The 27,305-nt window shown below is 45.5% G+C and overlaps 1 protein-coding gene across 4 annotated transcripts in view; it reads left to right on the forward strand.

The window, feature by feature from the left end:
• TMLHE (trimethyllysine hydroxylase, epsilon) overlaps positions 1-27,305 on the forward strand; it is a 47,653-nt gene that overhangs the window by 2,428 nt on the left and 17,920 nt on the right. For 2 of the 4 annotated variants that reach the window (XM_084639498.1, XM_084639499.1), the window contains exon 3: positions 24,370-24,551. The exons of 1 other annotated variant lie outside the window; for it this stretch is intronic. In XM_084639498.1, coding sequence (XP_084495624.1) covers positions 24,371-24,551 — 181 coding nt within the window. In that variant the 5' untranslated portion in view covers position 24,370. Of the gene's footprint in view, positions 1-16,779; positions 16,879-24,369; positions 24,552-27,305 lie in introns of those variants that run through there. One more of the 4 variants, XM_084639497.1, reaches the window with a different exon arrangement.

The following is a 27,305-nucleotide window of genomic DNA, read 5'->3' on the forward strand; positions in this document are numbered from 1 at the left end:
TGGCACCTCCTGCTGGTCATCTCCAGAATTAGCTCTTTCTGGCCCAGAGTGCCCTCTGCAGGCCGGTGTCTTGCCTGCCGCTGGTCCCATGTCCCTTCCAGACTCCAGAGCCTCTTTATCTCAGGGTTCTGCCCCAGCAGTGCCCCCACACTCTCTGGGTATCTCCTCCCAGGGGAACCCCCAACCCTCTAAACCCACCTTGCCTCAGTGGCTACTGCCAGTCGTCATCTAACCCCCACTCACTGGGGAAGACTTCAGTGTAATGGCCACTCATCATTGGCAAGGGGTTAGGACCAGCTGCCTCCACCTGTTCCCAGGCTGCCCCTCTGCAGCCCCAGTACCTTTCTGGGCCTTTACCAAGGTCTGCAGCCTGGGGGTTTACCAGGTGGGAGCTGCCCTTGCCCTTTTTCACTCAGGCACCTTCAGCTCCTAGGTAGCCAGGTCCTTCTATTTCCACAGCTAGAGATAGACTCCTAAGCTTCTGGCCCACAGCCCTCTTATCAGGGCAGCTGGGCCCTAATTAAGCTGGCCACACCTATGGTCAGCTACTCAGTCAGCTTCCCCAGCTGTTCTTAATCCCTTTTACGCAGCTACAGCCCTCTCTAGGGCTGCTTTTAACCCTTCCAGGGCTGGAGCGGGGTCACCACCCCGCTACAGGGAACTTGATAAATGAATTGGAAGTTAGCTTGGTTTCATTCTAGTGTCTGTAAATACCTCTATGTAACTTCATAGAGCAGTGCTGGATGAATTATATTAGATATCCTGATATACCACACATGGCATCAATACGCTTTTAAGTAATGGACAAGCACCAGTGTTCTGAGGCTTCTGTAAATACTCCTTGTATGTCCCTCTCTTATAAGGGATGAAGGGAGTTAAGAGATACAGAAAATGTGGGTGTGAAAAATCTGTCTTATTAGCTGGCAGCATTCTTTCTCAGATATTGGAAGGGTTTAGTTTGGGGTGGGAGGGGGGGAGAGGGAAATGTTGAAGGATGGATTAACACATGTACCTGCACAAACAAGAGGAGATATTGAAGATGTTTTGGATGTGAAAAGTAACTTCTGAGTTTCTAGGCAAAAGTGCATATTGCTAATATGGACCAGAAAGGCGTCTGATTTCAGAATTATTGCAGACCAACAGCTTTTAGTTGAGTCAACGAATGAGATCATGTCACTTACACATCTGATTTCAGATAGTGACAATTGTGGCAGGGAAAAAAAATTCCCCTTGAAAGATTTCATTCTATATAGTTGGGAGGGAGAAAATATTTACAGTAAACCAAATTTGTTCAGAATCCAAATGAACCATCACCTCTTCATTAATGAGCAAGAGATGGAATAGTAGGGGTTAGCTTTTTTTTTCAACATTCCCTAGTCCATGGCATAATACAAAACCCCCTTCAGGGTGTCGTGGAAAAATTAACCACTCATTGTATTTGGATCAGAACAAGCCTGAAGCTCCTTTATTGATTACAAGCGCAGGGGGGGTAACAGCTCTAAGTAGCTGCCCCCCGAAGCAAAGCGCACACAGCTTTTTAAAGCTTAAAACCACAAGCAAATTACACATACTTCCATATTAATTACCTTATTTGGAATACATTGCAAAATTATCACTGGTCAAAAGCAAAAACAAGCGTTTCCCCCACTAGGCCCTTCCTGTTGTTCACTGTCTGTTCTTTTGCAGTCAGTGACCTTTCTAACACAACTGTTGTGGTTATATATTTCATAAGCTTGTCTATTGCAAATTTGTTCTGTCTGGGACTTTTCCATCCTGCCCCTTCATGCCCCTTATGCACAGAAAACCATTGTTCTGTTTTGGGGACTTTCCACTGTGCCTTCTCCTACCCCTTGACAAACATAAGCAAGCAGGATCTCAGTTTACGGCCTGCAGGCAAGCTTGACCAAAGTCAGGGCCTTAACCTGAGTTTTATGTCCTGTGAATTTTCCCTCACAAGGGTATAGATATTTGCTCATTATATTTGCTCTCATTCTCATTTTCAGTGTATTCCCATATTTTATATAGCCCTCTCTCTCAGAAAAATTACACACCTTAATTCCTCTTCTTATTTTAGTGCTTGCACATGTCCATTCCTATTTAGGTGTGTGCATGTCCCAAGCACAGCTGTCAGAAATTTTTCCCCTAGTGATATCTGTCAGCTCAGCTTTAGTGCCCCCCTGGTGCCGCACACTCATAGCGCCGGTATAAGGGGGCCCCGCCGATTCATCACTCCTCAGTTCCTTCTTACCACCCGTGACGACTGTTCAGAACATCCCTTTCTTTGCCTTGGCAAAGAGTTTTTGGCGGTTGTCCTTAATTGGCTATTTGTATATAGTTATCTATAGTTAGTTGTAGTGTTTTTTAAATAGGTAGTTTTAGTAGATTCTTAGTAAGTTAAGGTTAGCAGGGCACCTCTCCGTGTCTGGAAAGGAGGTCCCGGCACCAGTGCCTGCCTCATTTCATGGGGTTCAAGGCATGCTCCTCCTGTGGGAATCATAAAATATCAGGGTTGGAAGGGACCTCAGGAGGTCATCTAGTCCAACCCCCTGCTCAAAAGCAGGACCCATGCCCAATTAAATCATCCCAGCCAGGGCTTTGTCAAGCCTGACCTTAAAAACGTCTAAGGAAGGAGATTCCACCACCTCCCTAGGCAACGCATTCCAGTGTTTCACCACCCTCCTAGTGAAAAAGTTTTTCCTAATATCCAACCTGAACCTCCCCCCCTGCAACTTGAGACCATTACTCCTTGTCCTGTCCTCTTCCACCACTGAGAATAGTCTAGAACCATCCTCCCTGGAACTACCTCTCAGGTAGTTGAAAGCAGCTATCAAATCCCCCCTCATTCTTCTCTTCTGCAGACTAAACAATCCCAGTTCCCTCAGCCTCTCCTCATAACTCATGTGTTCCAGACCCCTAATCATTTTTGTTGCCCTTCGCTGGACTCTCTCCAATTTATCCACATCCTTCTTGTAGTGTGGGGCCCAAAACTGGACACAGTACTCCAGATGAGGCCTCACCAATGTCGAATACAGGGGGACGATCACGTCCCTCGATCTGCTCGCTATGCCCCTACTTATACATCCCAAAATGCCATTGGCCTTCTTGGCAACAAGGGCACACTGCTGGCTCATATCCAGCTTCTCGTCCACTGTCACCCCTAGGTCCTTTTCCGCAGAACTGCTACCTAGCCATTCGGTCCCTAGTCTGTAGCAGTGCATTGGGTTCTTCCGTCCTAAGTGCAGGACCCTGCACTTATCCTTATTGAACCTCATCAGATTTCTTTTGGCCCAATCCTCCAATTTGTCTAGGTCTCTCTGTATCCTATCCCTGCCCTCCAGTGTGTCTACCACTCCTCCCAGTTTAGTATCATCCGCAAATTTGCTGAGAGTGCAATCCACACCATCCTCTAGATCATTTATGAAGATATTGAACAAAACCGGCCCCAGGACCGACCCCTGGGGCACTCCACTTGACACCGGCTGCCAACTAGACATGGAGCCATTGATCACTACCCGTTGAGCCCGACAATTAGCCAACTTTCTACCCACCTTATGGTGCATTCATCCAGCCCATACTTCCTTAACTTGCTGACAAGAATACTGTGGGAGACCGTGTCAAAAGCTTTGCTGAAGTCAAAATACAATACATCCACTGCTTTCCCTTCATCCACAGAACCAGTAATCTCATCATAGAAGGCGATTAGATTAGTCAGGCATGACCTTCCCTTGGTGAATCCATGCTGACTGTTCCTGATCACTTTCCTCTCATGTAAGTGCTTCAGGATTGATTCTTTGAGGACCTGCTCCATGATTTTTCCGGGGACTGAAGTGAGGCTGTAGTTCCCAGGATCCTCCTTCTTCCCTTTTTTAAAGATTGGCACTACATTAGCCTTTTTCCAGTCATCCGGGACTTCCCCCGTTCGCCACGAGTTTTCAAAGATAATGGCCAATGGCTCTGCAATCACAGCCGCCAGTTCCTTTAGCACTCTCGGATGCAACTCATCTGGCCCCATGGACTTGTGCACGTCCAGTTTTTCTAAATAGTCCCTAACCACCTCTTTCTCCACAGAGGGCTGGCCATCTATTCCCCATGTTGTGATGCCCAGCACAGCAGTCTGGGAGCTGACCTTGTTCGTGAAGACAGAGGCAAAAAAATCATTGAGTACATTAGTTTTTTCCACATCCTCCGTCACTAGGTTGCCTCCCTCATTCATTAAGGGGCGCACACTTTCCTTGGCTTTCTTCTTGTTGCCAACATACCTGAAGAAACCCTTCTTGTTACTCTTGACATCTCTTGCTAGCTGCAGCTCCAGGTGCGATTTGGCCCTCCTAATTTCATTCCTACATGCCCGAGCAATATTTTTATACTCTTCCCTGGTCATATGTCCAACCTTCCACTTCTTGTAAGCTTCTTTTTTATGCTTAAGATCTGCTAGGATTTCACCGTTAAGCCAAGCTGGTCGCCTGCCATATTTACTATTTTTTCGACACATCGGGATAGTTTGTCCCTGTAACCTCAACAGGAATTCCTTGAAATACAGCCAGCTCTCCTGGACTCCTTTCCCCTTCATGTTAGTCGCCCAGGTGATCCTACCCATCCGTTCCCTGAGGGAGTCGAAGTCTGCTTTCCTGAAGTCCAGGGTCCGTATCCTGCTGCTTACCTTTCTTCCCTGTGTCAGGATCCTGAACTCAACCAACTCATGGTCACTGCCTCCCAGATTCCCATCCACTTTTGCTTCCCCTACTAATTCTTCCCGGTTTGTGAGCAGCAGGTCAAGAAAAGCTCCCCCCCTAGTTGGCTCCTCTAGCACTTGCACCAGGAAATTGTCCCCTACGCTTTCCAAAAACTTGCTGGATTGTCTATGCACTGCTGTACTGCTCTCCCAGCAGATATCAGGAAAATTAAAGTCGCCCATGAGAACCAGGGCATGCGATCTAGTAGCTTCTGCGAGCTGCCAGAAGAAAGCCTCATCCACCTCATCCCCCTGGTCCGGTGGTCTATAGCAGACTCCCACCACTACATCACTCCTGTTGCTCACACTTCTAAACTTAATCCAGAGACACTCAGGTTTTTCTGCAGTATCGTACTGGAGCTCTGAGCATTCATACTGCTCCCTTACATACAGTGCTACTCCCCCACCTTTTCTGCCCTGCCTGTCCTTCCTGAACAGTTTATAACCATCCATGACAGTACTCCAGTCATGTGAGTTATCCCACCAAGTCTCTGTTATTCCAATCACGTCATAATTCCTTGACATCACCAGGACCTCCAGTTCTCCCTGCTTGTTTCCAAGGCTTTGTGCATTCGTATATAAGCACTTGAGATAATCTGCTGATCGCCCCTCATTCTCAGTATGAGGCAGGAGCCCTCCCCTCACAGACATTCCTGCCTGTGCTTCCTCCCGGTATCCCGCTTTCCCACTTACCTCAGGGCTTTGGTCTCCTTCAGCCGGTGAACCTAGTTTAAAGCCCTCCTCACTAGGTTAGCTAGCCTGCTCGCAAAGATGCTCTTCCCTCTCTTCGTAAGGTGGAGCCCGTCTCTGCCCAGCACTCCTCCTTCATGGAACACCATCCCATGGTCAAAGAATCCAAAGCCTTCTCTCCAACACCACCTGCGTAGCCATTCGTTGACTTCCACTATTTGGCGGTCCCTACCCAGGCCTTTTCCTTCCACGGGGAGGATGGACAAGAACACCACCTGCGCCTCAAACTCCTTTATCCTTCTTCCCAGAGCCACGTAGTCCGCAGTGATCCGCTCAAGGTCATTCTTGGCAGTATCATTGGTGCCCACGTGGAGAAGCAGGAAGGGGTAGCAATCAGAGGGCTTGATGAGTCTCGGCAGTCTCTCCATCACATCGCGAATCTTAGCCCCCGGCAAGCAGCAGACTTCTCGGTTTTCCTGGTCAGGGCGGCACATAGATGACTCAGTCTCCCGGAGGAGAGAGTCCCCGACCACCACCACCCGCCTCCTTCTCTTGGGAGTGGTGTCGTGGAACCCCCCATTTCAGGACAGCGCATCTCATGCCTTCCAACCAGCGGAGTCTCCTTCTGCTTTCTCCCCCCAGACGTATCATCTGGTCCACTCTCCGCAACGGTACCTGTGGAGAGAACATGAAAGCGGTTAGTTACCTGTGTCCGCGTTGCTGGAACTCGGACATTCCCCCTTCTTCTTCTGGAGGTCACATGTTGCCAAGCTTCTTCACTGGCCTCTTGGCTCTGCTGTGCAACCTGCTCTAAATCTTTAGAGCTTTGTGCCCGTAGAAGCATATCCTGACTTTTGTCCAGAAAATTCTCCGTTTCTCGTATGCAACGCAGGGTCGTTATCTGTTGCTTCAGACCTTCAATCTTCTCTTCCAGTATGGAGACCAGCTTGCACTTTGTACACACAGTCACTTCTGTCCTGTGGAAGAAAGACAAACATGGCACATCCAGTGCAGGTCACAATAGCTGAACCCCTCCCTTCCATACCACCTTCTTACTATGAGCTTCCTCAGAGAAGTTGGCAAGATGTAAGCCTCACTGGGCTCACTCCAGGCGAACTCCCAGGCAAACTCCTGCTGTGTGCTGCTCTGCTGTCCCCCGCTGCTCAGCTGGTTCGCCACCGCTCGAAGCCTATGCCCAACAGTGACCCACACTTGAGACAACTAAAGTGCTTGGGAAAAGGCCATAGAAAAGACCTCTGCCAGATTTGTCAGGAGTTCAAACCCCAAACATAGAAGGACCGGGCAACGAGACTTAAAGTTCTCCCTATGGAGGCCACTCTGAGACCTGTCTCGGAACCGAGATTGGACTCAGCGCTGAGCACATCAGCATCTGTGCAGAGTGCACTGCCAACTGCTAGAGGCCCATGGCGCCACTCCCCAAAGAAGAGGCACTTCAGGCATCACAACAAGAGCTGTCCACTGGCACCAGAGAGCAACAGCAAGGGAGATAGGGATGCGATGAGACCCAGGATGGTCCACTTTCCCGCAACGGCAACCAGCCCCAACAAACATGCCGGTGCCACAGACTCTACAAAAGGAGCTGCACTCCAGTCAGCACTGTGCCGACCAATTTGCGGTCCCTTTAATGATAGAGGTGTATGCGGCAGCCAGGGACCTTTTGACTCTGCCGGTACTGGGATCCCCTGGCGGCACCAGGAAACATTGAGGTTTCCACCATTGAGAGACCCTTCTCTAGAAGGAAACCACCTCTGATTGCCTCCCCTCCAGCTTCACTGCGGCACTGTTCACCAGCACCGGGAGGGTCGGCAATGCTGTGGGGACCACACTTCGTATGCCTCTTCCTCCCTGGGGTCAGATTCAGGCACCTATTCCGAGTACCAACAGAACCGTCGGCGCTACAGCCACCACTCCTCATGACTATTGGTGAGTTCCGGAGCTACAGCGGCGATGAATGCCTGGCCTATAGACCTATGGGGGATGAAACCCATGCAATGGCCATTCTAGAATGCATGGGTTTCCCCTGGGCCAGGGCACCAGTTTGCGGTGCTCTTTCTTGGTCCGGTTGGAGACTGTGGCACCACCGTGATGAGAGACGCTGGAACCGACCAGTACCAAGGCAGGAGCTGCACACAGTACCAAACACGGCATGGGCCTGGGCTTGCAACCTGGTACATACCCTGGCGTGTTTGGTAACTGGTACCGAACAGCCGGCTCAGGCATCCCAAGTAGAGGAGACAATGGAAGAAAGGACAGCTTTTCATGCCCCTTCCTCTGTGATGTTCCCCTCTGGTGTTATCTGGACTGGTGATCTGCTAGGTCACTCCAGTCCTTGTTCTCTGGGAGCCAGCCTTACCCTGCTCTGCTGTGAGAACCCCCACTCCTGGGCTGTTCACGCACAGCCTCTGGGATATAAGCTGCTCCCAGCTACTTGTAACTGAATGACACTAGCCAATACCTCCAGTCCCAGAGACAACCCTAGGAACCTCCGTCTTGCAGTGTCCAGTTATGCCTGCTGGATGCTGCAAGCTTATATGAGTTTATCAATTTCACAAAGAAATTGATATGTACCAGGCTTGTTCTCCCAAGGGGAGCCTCTGACATGCTTCAAAGCAAACGCATTGCTTCAGGTAGAATAAACAAACAGATTTTAAGTGATTATAAGTCAAAGCACAAGAAGTCAAGAATTGATTGAATTGATTGATCCATCATTGAAGATTTTTAAGAGCAGGTTAGACAAACACCTGTCAGGAATGGTCTAGATAATACCTAGTCCTGCCATGAGTGCAGGGGACTGGACTAGACGACCTCTCGAGGTCCCTTCCAGTCCTATGATTCTATGAAACTCTCTCTCCAAATATCTGTTTTGACAGTCCAATGCACTCTGCTTTGCTCAATATAGGACCCAATTATCAAACTTCTCCAGGTCTCTTCCAGTCCCATGATTCTACGATATAGCTCAAGTTTCTAAGACAGACCTGTCACATACATGCATTTATAACAACACACAGATGTCACTGCAAAACTCCACAGCCTGGAAACTGGAGAGCTGAAGGTTCCACTCTATTCGACATTGGTGAGGTCTCATCTGGAGTACTGTGTCCAGTTTTGGGCCCCACACTACAAGAAGGATGTGGAAAAATTGGAAAACGTCCAGCGGAGGGCAACAAAAATGATTAGGGGACTGGAACACATGACTTATGAGGAGAGACTGAGGGAACTGGGATTGTTTAGTCTGCGGAAGAGAAGAATGAGGGGGGATTTGATAGCTGCTTTCAACTACCTGAAAGGGGGTTCCAAAGAGGATGGCTCTAGACTGTTCTCAGTGGTAGTGGATGACAGAACAAGGAGTAATGGTCTCAAGTTGCAGTGGGGGAGGTTTAGGTTGGATATTAGGAAAAACTTTTTCACTAGGAGGGTGGTGAAACACTGGAATGTGTTACCTAGGGAGGTAGTGGAATCTCCTTCGTTGGAATTTTTTAAGGTCAGGCTTGACAAAGCCCTGGCTGGGATGATTTAGTTGGGGATTGGTCCTGCTTTGAACAGGGGGTTGGACTAGATGACCTTGTGAGGTCCCTTCCAACCCTGATATTCTATGATTCTATGATTTGGTCAATTGAAAGTGTTAAGATCAGCTTTGATTGCATTTTGCTTTTATTTCATTGTCCTTACAAACTTAGATGCTTCTCACCACAGGCTGGCTGGTTGCTCTTCAGCCAGGCTCTCCCCTTTGATCAGTGCTTCAGTCGCTTGGTGTGGTGTCTGTAGATGTAGGTGGAAGAGAGAGGAAGAGCAGGGCAAACATCTCTTCCTTTTATCATGTCCTTTCCTCCCCCTTGGTTTTGTGTCTCCCCCCCTTCAGAGTCAGGTGAGCATTACTGAGTCTCTCTAAGCTAAGCAAGGTTGAGCAATTCCCGTGGTGTGGCCTCATGCAGGTGAGTCATTGCATTGTAGCTCCCTTGCTGGACAATGGCTGTTGATGGGTTGTTTGATGCCTTGCCTGGGCATTGGTTACTTTCCTTGCTGTTGCCTCTGGGGAGCAAATATCCTGCTGTTTCCCTCAACTTACAGCATGTTTTAGTGACAACCATACTACACAATTCTCATAACTTCATACACATTAATGATATACATATATGGATAGAGAAATGACTTTCAGGAGATCATAACCTTTCCCCGATACCTTACAAGGCATGCTTTATATGTAAAATTACAATTATATGAAAATTAGGAATATGGGGGTTACAGCCCGCTCCCCGAACATATAGAATGTCACATCCTACTCTTCACTGGATGACGATCTTATAGCAAAGAGGGCTTCCCCTTCCCGCCCCCAATGATTTAAGAACCCCCAGGACTTGCTAAAGCAGGTGGCTATTTTATCAGCATCAGGGCCTGCAAAAGTTGTGCTGCCACTGCGATGAGGCAATAATGAAGCCGATTGAAGTCCTGTGTCAGACGCCTGCCTCCCTCCCACCCACAGCCAAGAGAATGGAGCACAAATATTTCATTCCAGCTCAGGGCTGTGAATTATTACTTTCTCATCCCTCGCCGGGATTTCTCATGGTGGTGGTGGCCAACGAGAGGGACCAGCAAGGACAGATGGATCATGTGCAGAGATCAAAGGAACCAAAGAAGTTAGACTTACATGGCAGAAAAGCATACTCGATGGGGGTGGGGAGGGCTCCAATTTTACATAGCAACCCAGCAAGCATTGCTGGATCGCTATGACTTTAACATGTGGGAGTCAATGGGCAGATTTAAAGTGAAACTCCCTCAAGACAACCAGCAGGAGTTTTCAGCAATGGTGGACAAGGGCAAGACAATTGCCAGGGCTTCCCTGCAAGTGGTCTTGGATGCTGCTGATTCTGCAGCTAGATCCATGGCCATGGTGGTTACCATGAGAAGGAGCTCTTGTTTGTGAGAAGCTGGCTTTCCTCAGGAGGTCCAGAAGACACTGCATGCAGGAATTGCCCTTTGAAGGCTCTTTGCTCTTTTCAGATGCTAGGCTTCATGGCCTTAAAGATTCTAAGTCCACATTAAAATCTCTAGGGCTACATAACCTGTCTCAGCCTAGAAGGCAATACAGACCCCAGCAGTTAAGCGCTATTACACCCAGGAGCCTAGCCATGACCAGAGAAGAAGGAGTAGGGGATTCAGTAGAAGACCACCTCCACCCTCCTCCATCACAGGACCTTCTTAATTGGGCCCACACTGCTCACACAACTCGAGACACTCATTTTGATAAGATTCTTGAGGATGACATCCAACCCCCCCAATCTCAGGATCCATTCCCTATCTTTTCTGACTGCCTTACCCACTTCCTCAAGGCCTGGAAATGGGTTACTTCTGACTGCTGGGTTTTAAACACAGTAGAATTGGGATGTGGTTAGATGTTTGTCTGCGTTTGTTCTCCCTGTGTGCTGTCCCAGCTCTGTGCAGATAGTTGACACAGCAGATCTCGAGCGAACTGCCCAAAGACCACAAAATCTGTTAAGGTACGAAGGCACCCGGCCAGGTTTATTGTTGATGAAGCACGGTGCTAGTATCACGCAGACTCTACCGGACCACTAATACATGTATGCCCGTGACAATGGACACAGCTCAGTCAGTGATGGGACTTTCCACTGCCCCGTAAGCTGGCCAAAGACACTCCCTCTGAGATACATCTTTATACACCAATTCAAACAAGTTACATAGTACCCCTGATATACCAGGGTGCCACCCGTTGCCTTGTACATGTTGGTTTGATCAAAACATCTCTATCCATCATGCTGTCATCCTGACCTTTTCTTTAGGATGGGTCAGTGTGTTCCTGTTATCTTTGGGGAATGTGCTGGTATCAAGGTGTTCTGGTACCACCCTTCTGGAATGTGCTTGTGTGAGTACTCTGTGCCCAGTGCTTCTTAGGAATATGCGTTTTGCAATATTAGCCCTGTGCTTGCTAAATTCTGTGACCAGGATCTGGCTCTTGCTCACAACCTGACTATGCTTCAGCAAAGTTTGACCGTTACTTTAGTTCAGGCCTCTGATACAAGACCTTATGTTTCAGGTCCTCTTCTTGCTACACAGGGTATACCCTCCAGTTTCTTTCTACGTTCTCCCCCACCCCTTCCCAGTCCCTCTTCAGGGACCCTTCTCATGAGCCTCTGCTAGAGCAGAAGGTGCAGTCCCTCCTTTGAATGGAGCTATGGAAGAGGTTCCACATCAGCTAAGAGGAAAGAGGTTCTATTCCAGTTACTTCCTGATTCCCAAAGCCAAGGGAGGCCTGAGGCCGAGCCTAGACCTGCACAAACTCAATCGTTACCTCAAAAAGCTAACATTCTGGATGGTCTCTTTGGCATCCATCATTCTGTTGCTGGATCCAGGGGACTGGTATGCTGCCCTCGATTTGAAAGACTAATATTTTCATATTTCAATATTCCAAGGTCACAGATGATTCCTGAGGTTTGTGGTGAATCAGGGGCATTATCACTTCACTGGCCTCCCGTTTGGCCTTTCAACTGCCTGGCAGGTCTTCACCAAATGTATGGCAGTGGTAGCAGCATTCCTAAGGAAAAGAGGATTGCATGTCTTCTCGTACCTGGACAACTGGCTGGCCCCAGCACAAGTACAGTCCGACATTGCCCTTATACAGTCAACCTTCTGGGACCTGGGCCTTGTGATAAACATACAGAAGTCAACTCTAACACCTGTTCAAAGAATAGAGTTCATCGGGGCTCTTCTCGACTGGACGTTGACAAAGGCCTGTCTCCCAGATGAACGTTTCCAGTCAATTCAGTCGTTAATATGCTCCCTTCAGTCCCACCCCATCACAATAGTCAGACTGTGCTTAAGCCTTCTCGGTCACATGGCTTCCTGCACATATGTAATGCAGCACACAAGGCTGAGACTCGGACCTCTCCAGGCTTGGCTGAGCTCGGTGTACTCCCTGTCCAGGCACCATCTGGACAGGATCCTCACTGTGCCACCTCAGTCCTTGACTCCCTGAAGTGGTGGCTGGACCCCAGAGTATTATGCAAGGGAGTACCCTTCACAAGGCCCCAACCATCTGCACATCCAGTCTCTGACACCTCAGCGCTAGGTTGGGGAGCCCATCTACTTCATCTCAGAACACAAGGTCTATGGTCACAGGAGGAGCTATTGCTCCATATCAATATCAGGGAACTCAGGGCGGTCTGTCTAGCTTGCCAGGCATTCCTGCCCCATATTACAAACAAGACCGTTTCGGTTCTCACGGACAATATGTCAGCCATGTATTACATCAACAGGCAAGATGGGGCCTGTTAATCCCCTCTGAGTCGGGAGGCAATCAGTCTATGGGATTTCTGCAGCATTCATGCAATCGAGTTGTAGGCTTCTTATCTGCCAGGGGTACAGAATCACCTCGCAGATCACCTCAGCAGGTTCTTTTCCTCTCACCATGAGTGGTCCCTTCACCTGAATGTCGCATGGGACATCTTCCACAGGTTGGGTTATTTCCAGATAGATCCGTTTGCTAAACATGCCCACAGGAAGTGTCAACAGTTCTGCTCCGTGAGGGGTCACAGCCCAGAATCCATCACAGATGCCTTCCTGCTGACATGTTCTGTGTTATGCCTTTCTGCCCATTTCACTGATTCACAAGATGCTGATAAAGATCAGAGAGGAGCAGGCCCAAGACTTCCTAATAGCTCCAGCTTGGCCCAGGCAGCATTGGTACACAATGCTAGTTCAACTGTCCATGGAGACATCGGTCACACTTCTGCTCCACCCAGACCTGACTTCTCAGGACCACAGGTGTCTGTCTGCTCCACCCGAACCTTGGCTCCTTGCATCTGAAACCATGGAGTCTTCATGGAAAAATCCTGATGAGCAAGCCTTTTCGGAGCAGGTCTATAAAATCCTCCTAGGCAGCAGGAAACCCTCTACGAGGGAAGCTTATTGCACCAAGTGGAAGCGTTTCTCCTTTTGGTTTTCACAACATGGAATGTCACTTCTGGAAACCCGCTTACAACTCATCTTAGACTATCTTCTATCCCTGAAGGAGCAGGGCTTGGCTCTTTCCTTGATCAAGTTCCACCTGGCAGCCATCTCCACATTCCATCTGAAGATAGGCAATAGATGGATCTTTTCTCATAAAATGGTAATCTGCTTCCTTAAAGGCCTGGAGAGGATATTCCCTCAAATGAGGAAGCCAGTCCCTCCATGGGATTTGAATCTTGTCCTTTCAAAATTGATGGGATCACCCTTCGAGCCACTAGCAACATGTTCACTACTTCACCTTTCATGGAAAGTAGTCTTTCTAGAGGCAATCATATTGGCCAGGAGGGGGTCAGAGAACCGAGCCCTCACTGCAGAACCTCCTTATACAATCTTCTTTATGGACAAGGTGCAGTTACGTGCACAACTGAGCTTCCTTCCTAAGGTGGTGTCCCAGTTTCACTGCAACCAACCCATATTTTTGCCTTTTTTAAAGCCTAAACCTCATGTTAATGGGGAGGAACAATGCTTGCACTCTCTGGATGTTAGGCGGGCTTTGGCGTTCTATATTGAAAGGACCAAGCCATTCCACCAAAACCCTACAGTTCTTCATAGTGATAGCTAAAAGGTCTTCCCATTTCCGTCAGAGGATCTCGTCATGGGTAACATCTTGTATCAAAACTTGCTTTGACCACACAGTCCTTCCCCCTCCGCCAAACTTCACGGCTCATTCAGCAAGGTGTCAGGCCTCATCAGCAGCCTTTCTGACTCAGGTCCCCATTCAGGATATCTGCAGAGCAGTAACCTGGTCCTCAGTACATACGTTTTCAGCTCATTATGCCATTACTCATGGGATGATGCTGGAGTAAGCCGTAGTCTACAGAGACAACATCACATACTTTTCCACATCCCCTAAGCAATCATTTGCCTGATAGTCTGGAAATTGCTAGTGTTCTAAGGATTAAAAATCCTCCAGTGAATCAATCCCAATTTAAACCAGAAGCAGATTCTTTGTTTCAGCAACCTCTTTCCACACCTAAACCAAATTTGTGTACCAAATTGTGTACCAGAATAGTACTACAGTCGGCTTGCCCCTGAACTCCGAGCCCGCCTCCTGTGCTACAGCTTGTGAGTCACCTAAATCAGAGTAGACATGTGCAAACACTCAAAGAAGAAAAAATTCTTACTAACTTTTCTGTAACTGTTTTTCTTCGAGATGTGTTGCACATGTCCATTCCAAGACCCATCCACTGGCCCCACTCTCGGAGTCGTTGGTAAGAAGAAACTGAGGAGTGAAGGCTCGGCGGGGCCCCCTTATACCAGCGCTATGAGTGCGCAGCACCAGGGGGCTCTGGAGCCAAGCCAACGGATACCACTAGGGGAAAAATTTCCAACAGCTGTGCTCGGGGCGTGCACATACCTAAATTGGAATGGACATGTGCAACACATCTCGAAGAACAACAGTTACGGAAAGGTTAGTAACTGTTTTTTCCCCCTGTCCAGCTCCAGTCGTCTTGTGTGTAGACTTCAATTTCTGTAGTAAAACTGCTTTCCTAAAGTGTAAGAGCAGCTATCTTAGTGCTTTATTACTGCTCTAAAGTTATTGGAGAAACATTCCAAGTACTGTCTTGCTTAGAGACTAGTGTGGTGTGTTGTAATTTTTGTATAACTGGTTCTGTGAACTCGTGAAAAGGTTGGAGGGATGAGAGAGAATGGTTGACCTCTTTCTATCTCCTGCCCTTCCAGGTGCTTTTACACAGTGTTGCTGCTTTAGATGGACTAAACTGTCAAAACTAGATTTATATGTTTTGCCCTGATGTCCTGTACCCCATTTACTTTACTAAACTTTAGGGTGGGAGAGGGAGCTGACCTTTGAACTATCTGATTGATAGACCACCTGAATCCAGACAAGGCTACTTTCCAAGTTTGAATGATAGCATACTTGGTACACAAATTTGGTTTAGGTGTAGAAAGAGGTTGCTGAAACAATCTGCTTCTGGTTTAAATTGGGATTGATTCACTGGAGGATTTTTAATCCTTAGAACACGAGTAATTTCCAGACTATCAGGCAAATGATTGCTTAGGGGATGTGGAAAAGTATGTGATGTTGTCTCTATAGACTACGGCTTACTCCAGCATCATCCCATGTTGCTTAGATCAAAAGTACATTATCCTGGTCTTCTGTTCTTAATATCTGTTTAAAAGATTCCTTAAAATGAAAGAATGACATTCAGTGGACGTGAAAGGGAGGCTCAGCCTGTTCTCTGGGTGATAGACTGTGGTGGAGAGATGTGTGGGAAAAGGATGGCTTGACCTTTTTTTCCAGTGAAAGCCATGACTTTTTGGCAACAATTGCTTAGATGATGCTGTTTGGTTAGTTAGCCATAACAGGCTATTTGGACAGGAGTGCCAGCAGTTAGGGAGGGAGCTGAACTCTCAAAAGACTTTTGGCAGCTGCCTGATAAAATCTGTTTTATCTAAACAACCTATTTGCACAGGATGCATGTGTATTGCCCTACTGTCAGTCAGATCTACGGAGAGGCCGGCGGTCTACATGGGTTCAGTGGAGTGGAGAGGCCTTTTCCCACTCAATGCTATCATCTCTTCACCCACTGGGGACAATGTAATCTAATACTTAGCACTTACATAGCATTTAACATCTTCAACATGTTGTACAAACTTTAATCCTGCCAGCACCTTTAAAAATTAGGTAAATATTATTGTCCCTGTTTACAGAAGGGAAAGCTGAAACAGAGATGTCAAGTGTTGTGTCCACAGTTCCGGCCTCAAACTTAGTTCGCTAGAATATGCTGCCACTAGATTACATATGAGCTCTCTACTCAGTTATACATTGATTCTAGTCCAGTAGGGTGTCTAATTATTAACTCTTCTGGCTACAACAAAATAACTTCTATGACAGCATGCAGAGTTTTAAAATATTTGGGGTATTTTACTTGCTTCTTTTAACCAAACCCTGAGTATATGTTGATGTGTGCTATAAAACTTCAGTGCTGAAGACACTTTAGCTTTATAAGAAAGTTAAATATTTTCCTTTGTAGAAGAAATAATGGAAAAAACCACACATATAAACTAGGCAAGAATTTTCAGCTTGTTTGGGTCTGCTCTGATTTGCATTTGTCAAAATGCCCTGGACCCAGATAAATTTTGGCCCTGTCTTCACTACAGTTCAAACCCATGTTAGTGTAATTTTGTCTAATATGGTTTGACCCAAAGTTCACAGCGGGATTATTACTTCAAATTTTATTAATCTGTGAATTATAATAGGTTTCTCTATGCTTCTGTCAATGGTCATTCATTAAGCGGGAGGGCACTGTTTTTACCTCTTCTCTAGCAGGTGGCAGTACACCTCTGACATGTTGAGAGCTAGCTTTCCTGCATTTAGCCCAAGATTAATTAGTGTCAGAGTACAGACCCAGCAAAAATAGAACCATGTTAAATTGGACCATTTGAATGAAGTAAGTACTATCGTAAATGTGATCATGTGTGGGGGAGATAAAAAAGAAGGTTGGTTAGTCTGCTGGAAAAGAGAATTACAGAAAGAATAATGTGCTATGGTCTTTAAAAAGAAGCAGATGAAAGTCTTGATGCAAATGAGTTAAGAGTTGGCAGATTTCAATACAATTACTGCAAGGAGGGTCTTGTCTCAAGCAGTCAGCGTTAAACACCAGGTATTTGTCTTATGGCTTTCATTTCAAGCAAAATTAATTGCAGAGCCGACATTGTCTCCTGATGTCTTTATTAACTACTTAACTGTTGACATAACCTTAATTGTGGAGGAAAGGGGAGTGGGGATTTGTCATAGCAGAGATCCAGTGTGGGAAAACTGCCTGTTGCTGCAGTGTAGTGCAGTAAATCCGGAAGATTGTTTACTTGGCAGAGAAAATAATTCAGGTTGATACAAGAGTGTAATCCACTACTTGTGTTGGTTTTTTTTTTTATAAGTGGTACTTGTGCTGTGTAACATGTGCTCCATAAATAGTTAAAACTGCTGCTATGTTACTATAGGAAATGCATTATGAGCATGCATGTAATTTTAGACACCCATTATCACTGGGTTTTATGTACCTATTGATTATTTCACTTGGTTTATGATTGGACTTTCAGTGCTTGATATAGTTTTAATAACTCTCTCATTCACCCCTGGCACTGAATGGTAACCTTCCCAAGGGAGGCATCTCCTTATCAGCCTTCGGCATTGTCCCTGTTTAATCAGTATTCTCTTCACAAAGGTTATATTAACTCTAGCAGTGCGGCCTCATGATGGTTGGTTGCATTTTCTAAAGCAGCATAGAAATTCTAGATTAAAGATGCAACTGTCTCTTCAGGCAACCAGCAGCAAATATTTATCCTGGCTGAGACTTGCAGACAATATACATTTTTCTCAGGCTGCTTAGGGGGAACAGTGTGCAATTTTTTTTTTTAAATGGTTTTTGAGGGTTGGTTGCAATACTGAAATTCTGCCCTATTTCCTACATTACCAAGTCATTAATTGGAAACATTTGGTTTTAGTTCAAAGCTTGTAAGAAAATAAAGGATTAATCAAAGGAAGAGTAAATATGAGCCATTCAGCATTTGATGAAAAACTTTTTTTAAAAAGCCAAATTAGAACAAGAGTTTGCAGCCTCATTGATTACAAGTAAATGTTGTTGTTGTTAAACAGTGCTGTTAATCCAGCACTGGACTATGACATACTCTTTCCCAGGTAGTGGAAGGCATAATGTGGGGTTTTGTGGGATGATAATGATCTGCTCGCTAAAATCTAGATGGAGACCATAGATTCATTTAATGCTCTACCAAAAAAAAAAAATTAAATCAATACAAGGATTTTTTTTTTAATACTTTTGGATCCTAACTAACTTCCTTTGCTCAATATTTTTCTTTCCTTAAAATGGGAACTGAAAGGACTTTAATAAATGAACTGAAAGGCCATCTGATTTCATTCACTGTAAGTTCCTCTTGTATCCTCTGCAGAGATACTATTTTGTTACTTGCAGCTCTAGTCCCTATGCCTCCTATAGCAACAAATGGGTTTTTTTACTCTTTCTCCAGAAGGCTGTGCTATGGTGTTTTTTCTTAAATAACCATACCGGCACCACTGCTTAAATTTTCCACCCTTTTGCATTCCCTTCCCTAGTAGTCTCTCTCCCTCCCACCCCTATACTCTTTGTCTTGAGTTAAGATTCTATTGACATGTTTATATCTTTCTCACTCCTGTTGTTCTTGGCCTTTTGCATAAATAGCGTAAAACAGTGTCTTAAGTTCTCTGTGTACAACTCTATCCTGCCCTGATAGAGGGATGGGCTTGATGATCCAATACATCTTTCCTGTCTCAAAGTCCTCTGATCATTTGGATTCAGACTGAGATGGTTTAGCTGCTTCTTCCACGTGCCCACTTGTTGTTGAATCTTAAGGGACTTCGTCTTGGTACCTCAAGCCATTGCACTTCTCTGCATTGATAACTAGATCTGTCTGTAATGTGGACAACTTAAAGGTCAACAGTATAAAGGTAAGATGAATACAAGAATATGTAGCTGTCTAAATGGCTAATTTTAATGAGGACAGGTCTAACTTGCTGCTCTCAGTCAGGATTCATTAAACTGGCACCCAATGTAAATGCTCTCCAGTATATGGATTTTTGGTTTCAGCTTCTCAAATTCTCCTTTTAGTTTTAATATCCATAACTAAGACTTGAATGAAATACACTGAATGCACTTATTGCAGTGACTGACTCCTGCCAACAGAGCAGAAACACAGTATGATTCTGATTGGATTAGATAAGCAGATCAGAGTAACAGCCGTGTTAGTCTGTATTCGCAAAAAGAAAAGGAGTACTTGTGGCAATTTAGAGACTAACCAATTTATTTGAGCATAAGCTTTCGTGAGCTACATAAGATTCGTGGGGTGGGAGGAGGTATTGTTTCATGGTCTCTGTGTATATAATGTCTTCTGCAGTTTCCACAGTATGCATCCGATGAAGTGAGCGGTAGCTCACGAAAGCTTATGCTCAAATAAATTGGTTAGTCTCTAAGGTGCCACAAGTACTCCTTTTCTATAAGCAGATCATTTACCCACTAAATGTTTTTATTCTCTGGCAACCTTTGATGTTGAAAGAGGAAGGAAATAAAAGGAGTGTGTGTGTGGAAGGAGATAACTACAGTTCAAGCTCCCAAAGGCAGAGGCTGTTTTCTTAAGAGGTTTGTAGCAGCAATCTTTCTATTCTGTGTTCTGTATGTAGAAATGTATATAGACCCTGTAGTTTTCTTTCAGCTAAACTTGTGGATGCTCCAAAAGCTGAAATGAACCACTGTGCTCTTCAATATATAGTATGAAAGGAGAGATTGTCATGAAATACCAAATGCATGGTATGGTGTTGGGCTAGACCAGGCTTTTTCTTAACCTGCTAGTTGAACTTCATCGAAGTCATTAGCTAAAATTAACCTTTTGACTGGCAGTCTGTAGTTTACAGCTCACCAAAATGAAAGTTCGTGTCGTCTTTGCAGGGTGTTTCAGAACTGAATGCATTTGGTCTTATTTACTTGACACTTAGATATCAAAGCAGGAGATAGTTTATCCTTACATTGGCTAGGTAGTTTTTGTCCCTCTTCTGTACTAGTTTATAACTGACAATTAATACAGAAGTGTGTCTCTCATCTAAAGAACCACCCATTTGTAATCTGAAGCAATCAAATTCTTGGTTAAGCTGCTTCTGTTAACCCTGTTTCATCCAAAACAGATCTAAGGAGCAAAAAAACTGTAGATTTTTTTTTTAAAGCCAATATGAGAGTCTCAGGGATATTGTCTCGGGTTCAGTGTGTACATAGTATGTAATACAGTTTGGATTTGTAAATTGTATAAATGTCATAGTTAACGGCTGAGCTCAAGATAGCATCTTTTGAAGACTTGTTTGCCGTTTCATTATTGTAAAGGTTTTTCACCAGTTTTGGCTTATTCTCTTTTTAGGGTTGCTGATGATAGAAGTATGAAGTTTGTCCACAAAAATGAGTGACTGTTGCTGGCTAGAGCCAGACATAGTGGAAAAGCAGGCACTGTCCCCTTTCCTCAGCCAGCTCTGCCAGGGCACCTTATTCCTGAGCTGCAGCACTATGGCTTGCCATTCTGGCCCCAATTTCTCTTGAGCACCTACTGGACATTGTGTGACTCTGTGAAGTGAATAATTAGGGACTAAAATGAGACCTGGCTAACTCACTTCCATGTGTAGCCATTGCACTATTTCAGATCTTGTTTAAACAAATGCTTAGTTTTCAGCAAGCTGGGGTGTTGGTCTACCTTGCACTAGCCTGCTGCGCACTAAGGGCTTGTCTACATTACCCGCTGGATCGATGGGCAGCGATTGATCCAACTGGGATCGATTTATCGTATCTAGTCTAGACGCGATAAATTAACCGACGAGTGCTCTCCGTCGACTCCGGTACTCCACCAGGGCGAGCGGCGCAGGCGGAGTCGACAGGTGAGCGTCAGCCATTGATTTACCGCAGTGAAGACACCTCAGACACCTAAATATGTCGACTTCAGCTACATTATTCACGTAGCTGAAGTTACATAACTTAGATCGCTTGCCCTCCCCTCCTTCCCCCCCAGTGTAGACCAGGCCAAACTGTCCATGTGAACCCTGCTGCCACTCTCTATAAGTCCCCTAGTGCATACTGATCTTCTCCCATATCAAAGCAGCATAAATTAAAGCGCACTATGAAACTGTTAGTGCATGGCAGCAGGGTCCGCGTGGACGCCTAGTGCATGACAGCAGACAGCCTACTTCAGGCTAGATTTACACTCCTTGCCACATACTAATGTTCATTTAGACAAGGCCTTCTTGTGGCATCTGGCTCTTAGGAATGTTGGGTACTTATTTGTTTCAATCCTATCTGATTCACTAATTAATTTTGTGTAGGAGGGAGCAGTGTCAGATGGTCAGAGCAAGGGAGTTGGATTCAAAGGGCTCCTGGGTTGTAGTCTCTGCTTCACAGTGACCTGTTTGTGCCTCAGTTTCCCCAACTGTAAAATGGGAATACTTACCAACTTCCTAGAGGCAGGGGAAGCGTAGTTAGTCATTTTTTATAAAGTACTTTGTGATCTGTCATAAATATAAAGGGAAGGGTAAACCCCTTTGAAATCCCTCCTGGCCAGGGGAAAGCTCCTCTCACCTGTAAAGTGTTAAGAAGCTAAAGGTAACCTCGCTGGCACCTGACCAAAATGACCAATGAGGAGACAAGATACTTTCAAAAGCTGGGAGGAGGGAGAGAAACAAAGGGTCTGTGTGTCTGTCTGTATGCTGGTCTTTACCGGGGATAGACCAGGAATGGAGTCTTAGAACTTTTAGTAAGTAATCTAGCTAGGTATGTGTTAGATTATGATTTCTTTAAATGGCTGAGAAAAGAATTGTGCTGAATAGAATAACTATTTCTGTCTGTGTATCTTTTTTGTAACTTAAGGTTTTGCCTAGAGGGGTTCTCTATGTTTTTGACTCTAATTACCTTGCAAGATATCTACCATCCTGATTTTACAGGGGGGATTTCTTTATTTCTATTTACTTCTATTTGTATTAAAAGTCTTCTTGTAAGAAAACTGAATGCTTTTTCATTGTTCTCAGATCCAAAGATTTGGGTCAGTGGTCACCTATGCAAATTGGTGAGGCTTTTTATCCAACATTTCCCAGGAAAGGGGGGGTGCAGGTGTTGGGAGGATTGTTCATTGTTCTTAAGATCCAAGGGTCTGGGTCTGTAGTCACCTAGGCAAATTGGTGAGGCTTTTTACCAAACCTTGTCCAGGAAGTGGGGTGCAAGGTTTTGGGAAGTATTTTGGGGGGAAGGACGCGTCCAAACAGCTCTTCCCCAGTAACCAGTATTAGTTTGGTGGTGGTAGCGGCCAGTCCAAGGACAAAGGGTGGAATATTTTGTACCTTGGGGAAGTTTTGACCTAAGCTGGTAAAGATAAGCTTAGGAGGTTTTTCATGCAGGTCCCCACATCTGTACCCTAGAGTTCAGAGTGGGGGAGGAACCTTGACATGATCCTTGGATGAAAAGTATCCCAAGTGCAAATTATCTGACCCTCTCCCCCTTTTTTTTAAAAACTGCTGTACGTTGGACATCATTTAAAAACTTAACACTGGCCAGTCTGTTGTGATTTCCGAACCATGGTATCACCTAATACAGGAATGATGTAGGTGGTGACTTTGGTGCTAGGAGTGGTGGTGCATGTAAGTTTTCAGTGTCTTTCATGCTTAGGCACTTACGGTGATAATTCAGCGCTTCAAAAGGGCTTGTCCCAAGCCACAGGCCTGTGAGGCAGCAGCATACTTTTCTCTTTTTCCTGCCTTCCTTCTGCCCCACCCTCTCCAATACGTTGAGCCAAAACACTTTGATTCTAAGCTGAAAGCAGATGATTAGCAAAACAGTCTGCTTGCTTGCAGCCTGTTTAAGAGGGATTATTAGGTTTTAGTAACCACCAGAATTAGCAACTTCCTGATTGTTGTTTCCTATTGTCTATGAATAATTTATGTACTGAGTTCAATTAATCATTTTACTGATATTCTAACCTTAGAATTCTGTTATGTCTAATCTCAAACAACTTCCATTTTATAAAGGTCATTCTGTTTTCTATTATTCAGAGAGAGTAACCTAGTTACTTCCTCTGCTTAGCAGATAGGGTCTTGGACCCAGATCCTCAAAGATACTTAGGTGCCTAACTCCAGTAAGAGTTAGGTACCTACATACCTTTGAGGATCTGGGCTTTGGAAACTTGCAGCCGCTCTATTGCTGCTGTTCTTACCAGCACCTGGATATCCATGAACAAGTAAAGCCTTAAGTGGAGATGCTGGAAAAGAGATCAGGCTTGGTGTTCAGAAGAATAGAAAGGTATGGCGAATCAAAGCAGAGTTAGGGAAAACCTTCTTTTGTGATTGATAAAATGATGAAGGAAACACCCAAAATGACGACAAAAATGAAATAGATAAAAATCACTGTCTATATTCTCCATCTCCTGCTTGATGCAGTTATAATTTCCAAACATTCCTATATTTAATGTTATTGATCTAAAGCTGTTGATTAAAAGCAGAGTAAAGGGCTCCCAGATATCATTGTGATGGGTGCCCTGTCAGTGTTGTTATAACAGATGCGGATTCCTGCTGCCACCAAGACAGCTGGGTGGGTTCCGATTGAAGCTTAGAAACCTGCGTGGCTGTGCAGTAATTGAGAGAATATAGTAGTAGTAGTATTCAAAGTTCAGCAATAAAGCTCCCTATTATAAAAACTTATTAATTAAAAACCTGAAGCATATTAAATTATTTTTATTGTACAACTGATGATGGCTAGGTAGATGGTGTGGAGCACGGGTCACTTGTTGATTTGAACTAGAGAACATGATGGATTCTATGTAACATGAAACAACTCGGTTTTACTTTGGGCACACTGCCAGGCTTCACCTAAACTTGCTCCTAATACTGTTACTTTCACCCACACTTGTCTTTCATCTAGCTGTTGTGTCTTGTCAGTAACATAGACTGTAAACTAAACTATTTTGGGTTGGCCCTATCTTTGACCTGATTGCCACCTCTGTAATAAAGATATTATTAGACTATTCTCAGTGGTAGAAGAGGACAGGACAAGGAGTAATGGTCTCAAGTTGCAGTGGGGGAGGTTTAGGTTGGATATTAGGAAAAACTTTTTCACTAGGAGGGTGGTGAAACACTGGAATGCGTTACCTAGGGAGGTGGTAGAATCTTCTTCCTTAGAAGTTTTTAAGGTCAGGCTTGACAAAGCCCTGGCTGGGATGATTTAATTGGGGATTGGTCCTGCTTTGAGCAGGGGGTTGGACTAGATGACCTCCTGAGGTCCCTTCCAACCCTGATATTCTACGATTCTATGATAAATAGTAACATAGAACCAGCCACAGTAACACTGGTCTCTCTCCTTCCTCTTGAATTTCCCCAGTATGTGGTGCCATAGATTGACACATCTATTCTCCAGCACCCAGTGCCTGCTGAATAGAGGCAGTGGACACCAAATATCATGGCAGCCCCGTTACAGAAAGAGCCTCCCTGCTGTATCCCGTTGGCACCATATGGCCCCTGCATCTCTGAACTGTGCCTGGCAATTACATGGTGATCATTTAGGTAAGGGGAGAGAGTGTGTATGCGTGCATGTGTGTTGGTGTGTGTCCACCTCTCTAGCTTGGGTGGGGTGGGAGGCAGCCTTTTCTGATTGTGCTTTACAGTGGTGGTGCTCTTTCAGTCAAGTCACTCTTGATTTCCACTAGAGTCAGACCCCAGCCCTCTTACTATATGGTTTAGAGGTTTGGTTTGGTATTTTCAGGTACGTAGGGGACCAGGTCATCTCCATGCCCTAACGGTTTTGCGGCAGCCCAATCTAGCAGGCTAAAGCAGAGTTCTAATCCCATCTCAGCCTTGACTTGCTGCATGGCTTTGAAACTGGGAGGAGAGGTAGATACGCTGGAGGGTGGTAGGGATAGGATACAGAGGGCCCTAGACAAATTAGAGCATTGGGCCAAAAGAAATCTGATGAGGTTCAACAAGGACAAGTGCACTTAGGACGGAAGAATCCGATGCACCGCTACAGACTAGGGACCGAATGGATAGGCAGCAGTTCTGCAGAAAAGGACCTAGGGGTTACAGTGGTAGACACACTGGAGGGCAGGGATAGGATACAGAGAGACCTAGACAAATTGGAGGATTGGGCCAAAAGAAATCTGATGAGGTTCAATAAGGATAAGTGCAGGGTCCTGCACTTAGGACGGAAGAACCCAATGCACAGCTACAGACTAGGGACAGAATGGCTAGGCAGCAGTTCTGCGGAAAAGGACCTAGGGGTGACAGTGGACGAGAAGCTGGATATGAGCCAGCAGTGTGCCCTTGTTGCCAAGAAGGCCAATGGCATTTTGGGATGTATAGGTAGGGGCATTGCCAGCAGATCGAGGGACGTGATTGTTCCCCTCTATTCGACATTGATGAGGTCTCATCTGGAGTACTGTGTCCAATTTTGGGCACCACACCACAAGAAGGATGTGGAAAAATTGGAAAGCGTCCAGCGGAGGGCAACAAAAATGATGAGGGGACTGGAGCACATGAGTTATGAGGAGAGGCTGAGGGAACTGGGATTGTTTAGTCTGCAGAAGAGAAGAATGAGGGGGGATTTGATAGCTGCTTTCAGCTACCTGAAAGGGGATTCTAAAGAGGATGGCTCTAGACTGTTCTCAGTAGTAGCAGATGACAGAACAAGGAGTAATGGTCTCAGGTTGCAATGGGGGAGGTTTAGGTTGGATATTAGGAAAAACTTTTTCACTAGGAGGGATGGTGAAACACTGGAATGTGTTACCTAGGGAGGTGGTGGAATCTCCTTCCCTAGAAGTTTTTAAGGTCAGGCTTGACAAAGCCCTGGCTGGGATGATTTAGTTGGGGATTGGTCCTGCTTTGAGCAGGGGGTTGGACTAGATGACCTCCTGAGGTCCTTTCTAACCCTGATATTCTATGATTCTATGAATCCACTTCACCCCCTTGTCAGACAGAGAAACAGACTGGTAAGGCAGCTGACAGACCAGTTAATGACCCCCTAATAGCTCCAGTGTTTAAATGATACCTGATACTTCTTAGCTAATTTCTGCTCTATATGTTACCTGAAGGCAATTCACTATTGATGTGTAGCCTTTCAGCGCAGCTCATGTGGACACATACAGTCACCATGTCAAGATATACCTTGGACATATCAAATGAGTAGGGCCCTACCAAATTCATGGTCCATTTTGGTCAATTTTACAGTCATAGGGTTTTAAAAATAGTAAATTTCATTATTTCAGCTTATGAAATTTCAGATTTAAATGTGTTGTAGCTGTAGGGATCCTGACCCAAAAAGGAGTTGTGGGGTGGTTGCAAGGGGTTTTGTAGGGGAGGTTGCGGTACTCCTAACCTTACTTCTGCGCTGCTGCAGGCAGCAGCGCTGCCTTCAGAGCGGGGCAGCCGGAGAGTGGTGGTTTCTGGCCAGGAGTTCAGTTCTGAAGGCAGAACCGCCGTCAGCAGCAGCGCAGAAGTAAGGATTGTTAGGAGGCTTATTCCTTCACCCACTTACTTCCCTGGTCCTTCTTGCATGAACAGAGAGCAACAATACCCAAAGTCCAAAGGTGCAAACAATTCGATGTTTATTGGGGTGAACTTCCAGCAAGCATGATTCCAGTTTCCTTCCTTAGCGTCCCTCTTCCCAGCTCTGACACCACAGAGCCTTACACCTGTGTCCTTGTTCCCATTCCTGCCCTTAACCAAACATGATTCCAATTTCCCCAGCCCCATTCCCTGTTCCCATTTCCCCTCCCCACACCCACCCACTCACTTCCTGATTGATTGCAGGCTATATAGTAAAACTTGAGTTCTGCTTTGCTATACCTTAACCAATCATTTTCCTGAAATTTAACTAACCAATCCTAACATATTGTAACATGATTATGTAACCAATTATATCCCACCACCTTAATTAGTTTACACCCAGCAAAATTAATTATACAGCAAACAGGAACAATCACAGAACCAGACAGAGATTATACAGACAAACAATAGCAAAGTGGGAACTATAATGACAAAACAATACAGAAGTGAGGATTTCACATCCCAGCTGTTGATAAGTGAGTTCTTGCCAGACAGAATGCTATCAAACGAAGTTTCCTTTTACATTTTCTAGGCACTTCCCTTTCTCTGGAGGTGATAGGCACTATCAGGACAGGATTGTATTCCTAACAGCCCAGTAGCACCTTCTTTCAATGTGACTAGTTTGGTGGCATACTATGGCATTGCCATCCTTACTTCTGCAGTGCTGGGCCTTCAGTCAGCAGCCGCCACTCTCTGGCCACCCACCTCTGAAGGCAG

This window comes from Lepidochelys olivacea (genome assembly GCF_965140295.1).
Source record: "Lepidochelys olivacea isolate rLepOli2 genome assembly, chromosome: 9".
Classification (NCBI taxonomy): Eukaryota; Metazoa; Chordata; order Testudines; family Cheloniidae; genus Lepidochelys; species Lepidochelys olivacea.